Below are 12,902 nucleotides of genomic sequence, written 5' to 3'. Positions count from 1 at the left end.
CCCAGATCACTCCTGAATCCAATATTGTTATCAATATCTTGTCAAGGAAGAAGATTATCCTGCAGATTTATGATCATCTTGTCTCTAACGGGTATCATTGTAAGTATGTGGTAGGTTAAATCTGGCAAGCAGTATCTCACACGTTTAGTCTTGCACCAGAAGAAGAAATGTCTTGAGTCAGATGATGTAAGAACCCTCCTAGCAACTGGAATCTGAGCTTGGCAGAAAAGCCTTGCCTTGCCCAGTGTCACATCGATCAGGGTTCCTAATGAGCTGTGGTAAATTATGACCTTTTGCAATTCCCTGGAAAGGCCATCCAAATACATAGGGACAGTGTACAACCTTAGATGTGACTTCTCTCTGTACAGCAAATTTTACAAACAGTCCCCGTAATGGATGCAATGAAAAGCAACACTTTAAATGAGAATGTTGAAGGACAACATCTCCACTCTAATCTCAGTTCTGATGTCTGAATAGACAACAGAAAACTGCCTGCAGACAAACCAGTGAGCTCATGATTAGTTTCAGTGTTTCGTTGTCAACAATATCAAGTTATCAGAATTATTAAAATCTTAATTTGTTAGAAGAAGTGGAAGCAATTCAGTTGCAGGACTCTTCGCCGCCACATTTGTTTGGAGCTACACCTTAGCTCTGGTTGGCCTTTCTTGTTGGTTTAATAAAAAATGCTGGCATTTGATGTTCACTTTGCAATTGCTGAAGGAACCGGTGCCAGCAACTAATGCTTTCCCTATCAGAGCAGATATGGCCAGCAGTGTTTGTTGTTTCAATAGCCTCAGAGCGAGAGTGATCAAGGCCAATGACACAGAGTCAATTCCCCATTTTCCTCCCAAGGGACATAGTGCAGCATCTATCTGAAGGGAGATTACAGGTGGTGACCACTTTGAGTCTTTAGAAACAGGAGACATATGGGTGGGATTAATTTCATGTAACTTTGGACATCACTGGGCATCCATCTTCAACCAGTAGATATCTATACCAGAATGAGTCATTTTAGCCATCTTTTATAGTACAGAAAGAGAAACTTGCACTTTTAGAGCCTCACACACCTGGTCTATTTTAACCAGGTACCTTAGAAAGAGAGAATGTGTGTGTGTGTTTGCAATGCCTCTTTCTCTCTGTCTCCACAGACTAAGAAGGGAGTCCATACGAAGGTTCAATGCTGTTGTCAATGCCACGTGCCATTTGAGGTGTTGTAGGTGATGACACTCACTGACACCCACCTCCTACTCCAAAAAGATACAGCTACACAGTAGGTCCTGTGTCACATCTGTTAGACCCATCTGACCCTACAGCCTCTCAAACAGCACCAGATGCATAAGGAATGGAAAAGTGAATAAAGACCTAGGTGTCTGCATTTAATCAGACGAACCCCATCCACACGGGCTGCCTGAACAGCCATGTTTTTAGCCACAAGTTTCAAATCCACATGGAAAGGATTTGGTATATGGCATATTTCCTGGGTCTGTGGTGTATGCAAAAAAATACATCTGCTAAAGGTGCGAAGAAAGTTTTCTTCAATAAGTAGAAAATTTGAAAAGGAAGCTTATAGAGAGCAGATGAGATCCATCTCCCTGCCTTGGCAGAAAGGAGGATAATGAGGAAGCATCACAGGTCCTTTACCCCTTTCCACCACTGCCTGGCCTTATGCAGGGGCACAAGGAGACACAGAACACATGTGCTCCTCAACAATATGGGTTGGTGACTTCATGGTGCAAGCACACTTGCAGCAGGATCCACACCAGCGCATTCTCTAAGAGCTGCAGAATCAGCAAAGTCGGTTTGTACAAGTCCCTCATAATTGTAATGTGTGAGTATCTCAGAACATTCAACAGGTTTACCTTTACGACATTTCCATGAGATAGGAAAACTCCATGTTTTCCTGTCTCTTTCATTACAGTCAACTATTGATGTAAAATTGTGAGAGATACCAGTACAAGCTCTGAAAACAGGAACACTCCGCGTGTTCAAGGAACTGCCAAGGAACTCGAATTGTTCAAGAGAGGACCTTAGAACAGACTGATGCTTTAGAAAAAAATAAAGAAAAACAAAAAAAAACCCCAAACAAACAACAAAAAAACTCCAAAATATTACATTACATAGCACTCCTTCATGTTATGGAACACCTCATACTACATAAAAAAAGAAAAAATATCTTTTAATTTTGCATTCATTTAACATTCTTTTAATTTTAAAATTTGGAAAAATCCTCTTTGTTTAGAACTCAACATGAGCAGCTAGAAAGATTCATAATGAATCAGATGGTAAAAAAAAAATACATATTAGGTTAAGTAACTGTTTTTCAGACTGATGGATTTATGAGTTACAGCAGGAGAGGGATGGATCCACATGTGTAATCTTTCTCAATTTTAGCAAGAGTTAAAAATTAAAGCTCTGATCATACTGATTGGAACAGCAGGTTTAAAATGTTTCAGTGTCAATTTCAGTATGATAATTGGGACTAAAGCTAAATAAATACTTATTTATATATTAGGCTAATAAATATATTAGCCTGAACCCAGAGCCTGAGGTACTAGAAGGTACTCACAAACTAGATACTAAAAGTGAGGGTGCGATGGCTGATTTTTCATTTCATATTTCTGTTTGTACACTCATTTACGCTGCCTCTGTCACTCACTGCAGACTGACAAAAAACGCTATCATCAGGTAGCTGGTAGATGCAGTCCATTTTTACATGGGTTTTGGCCAAATTTGGAAGCAGCACTAAGCGCAGGCTGCAGAGAGCCTGAAATACAAGCACGATTTTGCTTCAGATCTGAGAAGTGCAAACTCAGTGGGATGACACTGAAACACCACACAGGGGCAGAACAAAAAGGATTCATCTTTCATGTTGCTTAGAAGAATTTACTGAGGTAAATTAGCTACTGAAAGGCTTCTTGTTTTTTCCCCTGAATGAACAAAAACCATCCAAAAAGTACAAGGAAATAACCAGAAATGGCCAGAACTCAAATTTAATAGTTAAGAACAAAAGAAATCTTTCAATTAGTTTACCCTGATGTCCCTGAGCACTGGATTTCCTGTGATAATAAACCACTAGTCAGCATTTAATAAAAAAACCTACTATAAAATTGTTTGAGAAAATAAAATGTATTTTACATTTGAAGAGAATTAAAAACATAACTAGCACTATGCCTTCTCCCTCTAACTTGAACACACGGGAAAGGTATTTTAGTTTGGCTCCCTATAGAAACAGCCACAAGGTCAGACATAAAATGGGCCAAGTTAGAGACAGCACAATTTGAATTAATTACGTCCCTTCTTTTTTCTCAAATTCTGATGTCGTATGATTTAGAAACTCCAGAAAGGAGGAGATTGGTATATTTGTTGTATACTTTACAAAATCATTCTTTTATCTATCTATTGGTCGGTTCTTCAGATAGGTACAGAAGCCTGTCATTATCCTGCAATAGGAGACAAAGCCTTTTGGAAAAGGAAACACAATTTTAAAGAAATAAAATACAGCTTCAGAATTAATAGGCATGTAGCTATATATGTGGCTATAGTCAGCATGATTTCGAATACTTATTAACAAAATCAAATGACATTACATGCTTTTCTTATCACATATGGTAAGTTTTGAGTTTTGTGACTGGAGATTTTTAACATTCTATCCAAGTATCAACAGAATATAATTTCAGCTCCGATCCACACTGATTATTTATTGCCCTGGCCACTTGTATCACATAATGCATTATTTGCATCTCAAATCCACCGTATAATAGGATGATACAAAGCAAATATTTCAATCTTACAAGCAAAGCACCACAATTCTGTTACACAGAAAGGTAAATAAGAACTGCAGAGGAGCCTTTCTGGGTCTTAGGTTACATTACTTACTATAGAAACAAGCAGACATATTGTAAACTGATAGTGATCCATTTAAAATTTTATTGAGGCTTTTGGTTTGAGAATTTTTGCCTTTACAACTCCTACTGGTAGGCTGTTCCAGAAACTCACCATTTTGGTAGTTAGACATCTTCCAATCTCCAGCATCAATTTATTAATTGTCAGATTACACTGCCCCACGCTCTCTTTTCTCCCATAATCCAGTTGAAAGTTATTACATGAGCCAAATGATTTAAGAAAATTGCAGATTCATGCATTACAATATTTTTTAAAGAACTTATTCTTAAACCCTGTGATTAGATACTTAATTATTTCCCAGACACTGAATACCTATTCAAATTATTTTCACACACTATTGGTGATTGGATTTCTGCCAAAACACAAGAATAAAGACCTACTATTTAACGATGTGAGGATGATAACTTTGTAAATAAAATCTTGCAAAAATGAAAAAAAAAATAAAGCAATGCTTTTCTCAATTTAATTCCAACGGCATGCGCCTGTTAACAAGAGATAATCATAACAAGCACTTTGATGCACATTTCTTATTACCACATAGGATGCGCTTTACAGAATTACGTCTGGAAGGGGCCATTAAGTCATTTTTTCCACACTGCACGCCGGTAAACCACTTGCATATCCAGCATCATAAATTCACCTAATTACTGCCCCATCAATTGCATACGGCTAAAGCACATCTCCAAAGGAGACACCCATCCTTGATCAGAGATGTCAGGAAACGGGTAATCCAGCACTGCCCTTACATGCTTGCTCCAGCAGTTAAAATTTAAAAGTACATTAATTTTATTTTGAAGTGTCTCACCTCAATTCACTGTTTAAAAACAAAGGGACATTACTTCCATAGTTTGACTTCTATTTCCAGGTGATTCTCGGCTTTGATTCCTCCTGAAGTAAAATACCCCAACTATAGCACATTTTCTGCCTGTGTATTTCAACCTCACAAACTCACTATTCTGCTGTTTACATATCTAAGGTCGCTTACACACTTTTCACGATAGGTTTGCACTGGACGTTCGTGGAAGAAAAAAGAAAAAAAAGCTTTAATCTAGTGCAAAGGGCAGTTTCACTCTCAAGTCACTGGTAATCATTCAAGATCTTTATGCTCTGACATGTATTCACTCTTCCTAGAGGTATTGTATCTGGTTGCACTAAAACACATTTTGCTTGAACCAATTCAGTTAACAGATCAATGTATTGGACAGGCTGACATAACCGTTATCTATCATTTCACCAGTCTTTATTCCATCTGCTCCCCAAAACTGATTAATCACTTGCGAAAAGTGCAATCACATCATCTGTTTTTTTGGACCACATTCTGCTACCAGATTCCTAGCCGGACTGTTAGACTGTCTTTAAGAACATACGTTGCTGTTCCCAGCAACATGCTGCATTGTGCAAATAAGTCTGGCAGAGTCTGTCCCTCGACAGGGAAAGAATAACTTGCTTTTCTTTTTTCAGTCATTCCATTTCTAGCAAACTCACCTCTATCTCACAAATAAACAGATACAGACAGAGTTTAGGAAAAAAAAAAAATGCCTCTAACTGTTCGCTTTGATTCACTGAAGCCCAGTATAATGCAAAACTATGCTATTAATACTGCACAAACGCTAACAGTGCGGGCATTGGTGTATATTACTATATTTTCTTGGAAGCTACAGTTCTATCAATTTCTACGACTTACTTCAGAAATTATGTAAATGTTTACACAACTGACAACAAATATTTAAACCAAGGAAAATTATTCCCCCCTTCAAAGATACTTTTATCCTTCTGCTCCAGACAAAAAAATAACCCTTCTATTGAGGGATAAAAATACAAAAACAACCGCAAAAATCTTATATTTTGAAATGCATCATGCCTTATTTATGGTTAATATGTATCACCCTGCAATGAAAAAATGCAGATTAATATGTACACAGCTCTTAGGATAGCTCACAAAGTTGGTTACTGACAGAAATACTGTCACCGAGTCAGCTCCAACACTCTGATTAGGAAGGATATTGTGCTTCTGGACTACTTCCTATATAAGTCACTTCTCACACTATAAAGAAAGCCACAGGAGAAAAATACTCTTACTCCAGCTAAGAGCTGAACAACCAACCACTCACACCCAGAAGTGTGTGATGGTGGAAGTCTTTTTAGTATTTCTAATACATTACACAACAGGGAGGTTGTTTGCCATTCCTTAATCAATTATGGTTACAGGAAACATTTGTACCCATTATCCAATTTGTTTCTCATTTATGTACAGTTTTCAAAATTTACAGCTTACAGTCACAATGAGCTGTTAATTACAGTTTTGCTTTATTCTATGGTGTTTTTTATGGTCTAGGTATCGTGGATGATTCAATTACATCAGATGGTCCTTTACACAAAAACAAAAGATCAGGGCATGCAGATTTTCGCATCCTAATTTTCTCAGTTCAGCTGCTTAAAGGAGAAAGAAAAATTAGCTGTAGCATTTACCTGTAGAAGGCTGGAGGAGCAGGTTCCCTCATCCCAAAGCTGCCCTGTTCGTTTTCAAGGTAGTAGGGTACCTGTTGGCTGTGATGATGGATGAAGGGTGAGAGCTGGGGCGCCGTTTGCAAGAACACCACTGGGCTTGGTGGCACATTGTTCAGTGAGTGAAATCCTGCCAGGCTGCTGGACCCAAAGGATTCAGAAGTAGGGGCATAACTGAGAGTAGTAGAGCTGTACACTGGAGCCGTAGTACCGAAATCATAAGTGGCCCCTTCTGGGTAGTTAAAAACTCCTGTCTTGTTGCTCTCCACGTACATGTCGCTGAGCGATCTTTCCAGGGGAATCTTCAGCTGAGGTCTGCTCAGCGTCTCCAGCTCAGTGCCTTGAATCTGGTGCAGCAGGGTAACTCCAGAGGTTTTGGTGTGAAGGGTCATGGTCAGTGCTAATGGCAGTAAGCGAGGAACATATCTGCTTTTACTGTCAACAGCGAGATCGGCAGCTGGCAGTCCACCTAAAAAAAATACCAGAACCTATTCTGAGGCTCAGCAGAAATCATAATAAAGCAGCACTACACAGGTATTCCTCTAATCTCGGCAAGGAGGACGATACAAACAAATGCAGAGCGAGCACTGAAAACGCACATTCTCTCTCTCCCTCCCTCTCCCTAACTTTTGGGAACTCCTCATCTGCGCTAATATGCACTACAAGGTGCTGGCCGCGAGCCAGGAGCTCTTGCCTTGTGCCGACGTTGGTTTAAACATCACTTCAGAAACAATTAGTTTTGGAGTTATACCAAATAATTGTCCCACTGAATGTTACTTCATTCTTATTAGTCGTTTAATTTTTCACTTCAGGGTAGCCAGCGCTCTGCAGCAACTAACGGGAAAGAACACTTAAATCCAACCAGGAAGAGTAGTCCAGTGGTCAGGCAGATTACTGCCTTTTATTTCCTCAGCAGGCTCCGATCTATCTGCGCTTATCTCTCCCCCTGTTTGATTCATTTTCATGTTTGCTAGAAATATGTAATGTGTACATTGTAATGACCCTGGGTAGGACTATGCTGTAACCAAGATAGGGCAAAGCAGAATGTGTGTGTGTGTGTGTGTGTGTGTGTCGAGCCTCCATCAATAAAACCAAAATTAAGGAGTGTATGATATCTACGTAGTAAAAAAGGCTTATAATACACTTCCCTCCGAAATAGCAACCTGAAGTTACTAGAGTGTGAAAGTGACATTAAAAAGTGAGGAAAAGCTTTAGATTTGCCTAGAAATTTCTGTCTGCTTCTTTTCAGGCTGTGAGATGATGAAACAAAGCATCATTCAGACTTTGTCATAGGAAGATCCTAAAAGTTAGGAAAAAGTTATTGGATTGCACGACACATGAATTGAATACAGGAAATTCTTTTTTCCTAGTCCTGTGAACAAAATCTCAGCAAACCTGAATTTTTAAATCAGAATAGAAAATTGAGTAATCTAAAACAATCAAACGGGATCGGCTTCAAAATAAACTGAAATGCCTTTCGAAGTTATATTTAGAAGAAACAAAAAAAAGGGGGAAGAGAGAGAACATAATGAAAAGGTGTGGCATGCATGCTTCATCTTGCAATCTCCTTCCATATAATTTTAACTTTGCACAAACCAGTTGTCCTGAACCAGCTAAATGAAAACCTCCAGAAACCGTTTCAAGCTCGCTAGCTTTATTGCTGCGGTCTGTGGTTCAGTCAGTGAAATAGGTTAATGCCAACCCTAAACGCATTAATATATGGGCTCCAGTTACTGTGCTTTGAATACTAGCAAAGTCTACGCTATACTTAACTCCACAGTTATTCAGCTCAACCTTCAAAAACCCGAGAAACCGAAAAACTGAATATGCAGGTCACTAATAGCTTCAAGAAAAGTTTACTAAAAACGGTCTTATTTTAGTAATAATACAATGTTTTCAGAACTTCTATTAAAATGGCCGAAGTTATTTAAATTTGCAACATTACTCTGAAGCAACATACATTTGTGCCTCCGCAGGCACACAGCTAGGACAGCAGCACACACATAAATATGTACTTGATAGATTTCCTCACCCACCCAACCACCCTCCCCTACCCCGTTCAAATTTCAGATTGTAGACTTTGATCAGAGAGATAAGCTTGTTTAAATAACACCGGACTAAACATGTTTCCCAGTTTAAAAAAAAAAAAAAAAAAAAGATAATAATCAGACAATCATACCCAGCAGTTCAGAAAGTCTTCGAAGAGTTATTCTGAAAAGATGCCAGACAGTGTGAGAGGAAAAAAAGAGAGTGTGTGCGTGTTTGCATAGAGTGGGCGAACGTGCATCTGCAGAGACTCACAGAACAGCAAGCAAGCGTAGCTCTCAGCAGCCAGTCTGCTGGGCTACACAGACTGAAATGAATGGCAGTTACGAGTTTCAGGTCCGTCACACTTACAGATTTCATCCCCGCTTCAGCAATACATAAGAAAAAGCATTATCTCATATTAAACGGCATAATCTGAGAATTAACGTGAATCTGCCTGCCACAAGAAGTACCCACTTCTATAGCGTACTGCAAAATGGACTTTAAAATTTTATTTAAAGCATTATTCAAGATGTATGCTATGTTAGAATTACTATATTGACATGCAATAAAATGCTGCAGCGTAATAGTTATGCAGAAGACGGAAGATATAAGTGTGCACATAGAGACTTGACATCTGAGCGCACCCTGTGCAACCTCAGTGCTCCTTACATGCAGTTTTTAAAAACCTCATTAATTCTTTTGGGAGGGTTGTGTGTTTTCAGGGAGGCAAATATTTAAAATTACCCCTGTGTACAAACAGCATTGAAACACACTGCAGGCTTAAGTCAAAGCACGGTCACTTCTGCTCCGTACCATTTAAACTAGGGGCCCTGGGAGCAGCTTTCCTCAAGCCAGGGTGGAAAGTTACAGTCCTGCCCCCTAAAAGGGCTCAGCAATAGAGAGCGGCATTATTCCTGCAGCACACAGCCTGGTGCACATCTCGGAAGGAAAGATGTGAGTGCCACCAGCAAGATCTTAGGGACTGGTTGGGAACCCCTGCGAGAGCATCCTGTAATGTTTGGCTCATTTTTCCAGTGGAAGGGAGAGAGAGAGCAAGAGAACGCAAGGGTGAGGTGGGGGGTTAGTCAAGTCAAATCCCAGGAAGAAGGGGAACTTTTTGGTTTGTGTATACTGCATAAAATCAATTTTTGATTCTGCAGGCTGTGGGTTTTTTAGATATTTAAAAAAAAAAAAAAAAAAAGCTGTGAAATGCAACAGATTATCAGAGGGGGTTATTTTTCCTGTCCTGCATGGTGATGACTACCCTGCTTGCTCCAATTTAACACCTTGCAAATTCACCCTGCTTTAGATGCATCTCCTTGTGTGCTCACCCTCCAGAAAAATGAGATCTAAGTTTCTAAAACCAGGTCTTTGTGCCGACAGGCCAGGAATTACTCCACCACCCAGTTTAACCACTCTGATCTGTTAGATGTCAGGTTTTACATGTTATGAGCACAATATGGAAATAAGTACAGGATATAGCAATAATATTTGGTCCTTTTGACCAGTGCACACAAGATCTATGCAAAAACTTGGTTTTGCTTAATCCCACTTCATGTCTGTCTTTAAAAATACGCAGATCTCATACAGAACGGCTTGCCTCACTCACTGTGCATTTAAAAAAAAAAAAATCACATTTAGTAACAACAGAGAGTAAATAAAAACATTAATTGGCTGCAGCATCTTCATTTCCAGTGCTAGGCAGAGGGGTTCAAAAAATACTTAGTCAATGGGAAACCTACTTTTTCAGATTTGGTAATTTCTCCGCTATTGTGTATTCAACTGCAATTAAGCTGCCCTATGTATTTCTCTCACCTTAATGAAGGCCCAATATTGTTTTGGAGTTCCTGAGCACATACTACAGGAGAAAGTCATCTATCCCAGTCTTCCTCAGACACTCATAAAAAATAGAGGGAAAATGGTTCTACAAAATCTAAAGATTTGCTAAATATATCAGGTATAGATTGGGGTTTTCTCCTATATTTCTGAGGTTTGGGAATATACAAATAAAATTAATGTTGTCTTTGATCCATCCATATTGATGCATACACGGTATTTATGCATATGTAAAAATAGGGAAGAAAGAGAAGGAAAGCAAGAATAGCAATTAACAAATACGGAAGAAACAGGAGGGGACAGTCCATTGTGACTGAGTAGCACTACGGACACGTTGGCAAGGAAGGACAAAGCAGAAATTACTTCTTCGTACAGAGTGATTTTTAGAGAGAGTGAGTCAAGAGTTGAGTTTCTGAAACAGTGAAGATGCAGACACTATCCACCTCATGGAAATGAGAAATTAATTGACTAAATGAATGGAGGTGAGTGATTAAATCCTGTGTTCCTGTTTTTAAAATGTCAGCTCTTCTATCTTCCTTTTGTAGACACGTCACAGTTCCAGTGCCCAACTCGTATTTTCCAGAGTGAGGAATTTACTCTAAATTACACTAATAAAATACCAAATGTAGCAACATTAAAACTAAATCACATTTCTGTGGCTCTGTGGTTAAATTAGCATCATTTACAACTGAAGAATATTTAGATAAGTTTCTAAAGGCAAATTCTGCTCATTTCAGTTACTGATGAATAGTTTGCTTCTAGTTTTTACATTTTTGTCTTTTTTCTTTTTCTTTTTTTTTTTTTTGTTGACAAATGACTAGAGTGATCAGATTAAACTAGCAGAGTCGTGCACAGTGCAGTTTGGCACAGCTGGACCATCAGTCCAACACCTTTACCAGCTACAAACAGGAGGGTACTGAATCAAATTCAGGATTCTTACCGTAACATAAAACATGAATGTATCTTTCACTTCAAAAATGGAATATAGCTTAAAAAAAAAAAAAAAAGAGAGAGAAGTGGCTTCCTTCCACTGATTGCAAATAATGTGGCACCAGCAAAATGGAATCAGAAACAGGAAAACAAAAAAGCTAGATAACAAAAATTGTAGAAAATACTACTCTAACTTATCTAAATAACCAAAAGAAGGCTTAGGGATTTCCAGTGCCATCAGCCATTTTCTGTTAACTAAAAGTCCTGAAAGCCAGTCAGGGAATGGTATCAAAATAAGTTCTGTTCATAGGGAGAAAAAAAGAAAAAGAAAAGGAGGAAGAAACAGCTTCTTGATTCTGGACAAGATAAAACTGCAGTTTCAGGGAAAACGAGATGAAAGTAAAAACACTACACAAAGACTATTCGAATTACAGGAATCTTTAAAGACAGCAAAACTCCTGATCCTATAACGAGCCTTTTTCAGCACTAGTTTTAGTAAGTATTCTGCCAAAAAAATGGTAAACTCAGAACTGAGAACGCATACTATAAATTTTCCATAAACCTGCTGACAGTGAGAGACCATAAACTTCATCGCTTTGGTTCCACAGCTATAAAGATAGAAGCTTTTTTTAGCTGCTGCAATTAAAGAAGAATCTATTGCACATAACAGGAGGAACATTATGTTTTTCCAAGATTCCACTGTAACATTACAGAGAAATTATGTTGTCTTTAGTCCAGTGAGGAAACTCCTCAACATAGACAGCTGGAGAACAGCACCATCTACCCCACTGCTTTATAAATCTCTGGGAAAAAAAAAAAAAATTAAAGCCCTTGATACCACTAGGCAAAGCAAGAGGTATGCTTAAAAATTCCTTAGGCTCTTAGCAGAGATAAGTGCTTCGCCCTGTTATTGGGAGTTTTTAACTTTTAAAACTTTGTAAGTGGATACAAAGATGTATATCTTTTTTTCCCCCCCAGCCTCAAGCAATTTACCAAAACCAGCCATGGCACCAAAAGGCTGGACCCAAGATTTTTAATTTTAAATGTATGGTTTAGGTTGGTTTTACTGTTAAAAGGGAAGCTTCTGCTTTCACATGTCAAATGTAAGTAGAGAATTTGAGAACATTTGCTCAAAGTCGTTCTCATTCCAAACCGGGAACTGTGGAATACAATTATTCCACACATATATTTATTAATTTACAACATTTAAATACACATTCAGTTTAACCCATACTTTGTGTGAAGAGATCTGTTACGTACTTTGAAATTATCTGTGTAATCAACAGAAAAATTAGGCTGGGATGTCAGCATAGCTTTGTGGTAAACCCTTCTGATGCTTTAAATTTTAAGACTTCATTTACAGCTATTTACGATACTGTCAGATTTTAGCCATTCAGGTGGAAATTTTATATGCCAGCGATGAGCTCAGAGAGAATAATTTGGAATAATCTGAGCCAAAGAATTTTTTTGCTTTTCCCTCCTTAACTATTTCTAGAAACCCTTTTCTGAAACGAGAAACCCTTTTTGCTGTACCAAACGAGGGGTTTGGAGCAGAAACTTTGAATCTGGCAGGGAGCTGAAACAGCGTGTCACAAAACTGCCTTTTGCCGTTCCTCTGAAACTCCGTCCACATTTGGCCAATTTTTCAGCCCTTGAAAAATTGCAAGTTTTTAGGAGTCAAGATTTCTAAAACCTGCCTC

At 38.5% G+C, this 12,902-nt stretch overlaps 1 protein-coding gene across 1 annotated transcript in view; it reads right to left on the bottom strand.

Moving 5' to 3' along the window:
• The window catches only part of ESR1 (estrogen receptor 1), a 169,408-nt gene that overhangs the window by 107,806 nt on the left and 48,700 nt on the right, over positions 1-12,902 (bottom strand). The window contains 1 exon segment of the mRNA XM_074580420.1: positions 6,373-6,877. Within this exon segment, the coding sequence (XP_074436521.1) occupies positions 6,373-6,877 (505 nt within the window).

Source organism: Larus michahellis, chromosome 3, assembly GCF_964199755.1.
Source record: "Larus michahellis chromosome 3, bLarMic1.1, whole genome shotgun sequence".
In the NCBI taxonomy this organism is placed as follows: domain Eukaryota; kingdom Metazoa; phylum Chordata; class Aves; order Charadriiformes; family Laridae; genus Larus; species Larus michahellis.
This window is presented reverse-complemented; position numbering and strand designations above follow the sequence as displayed.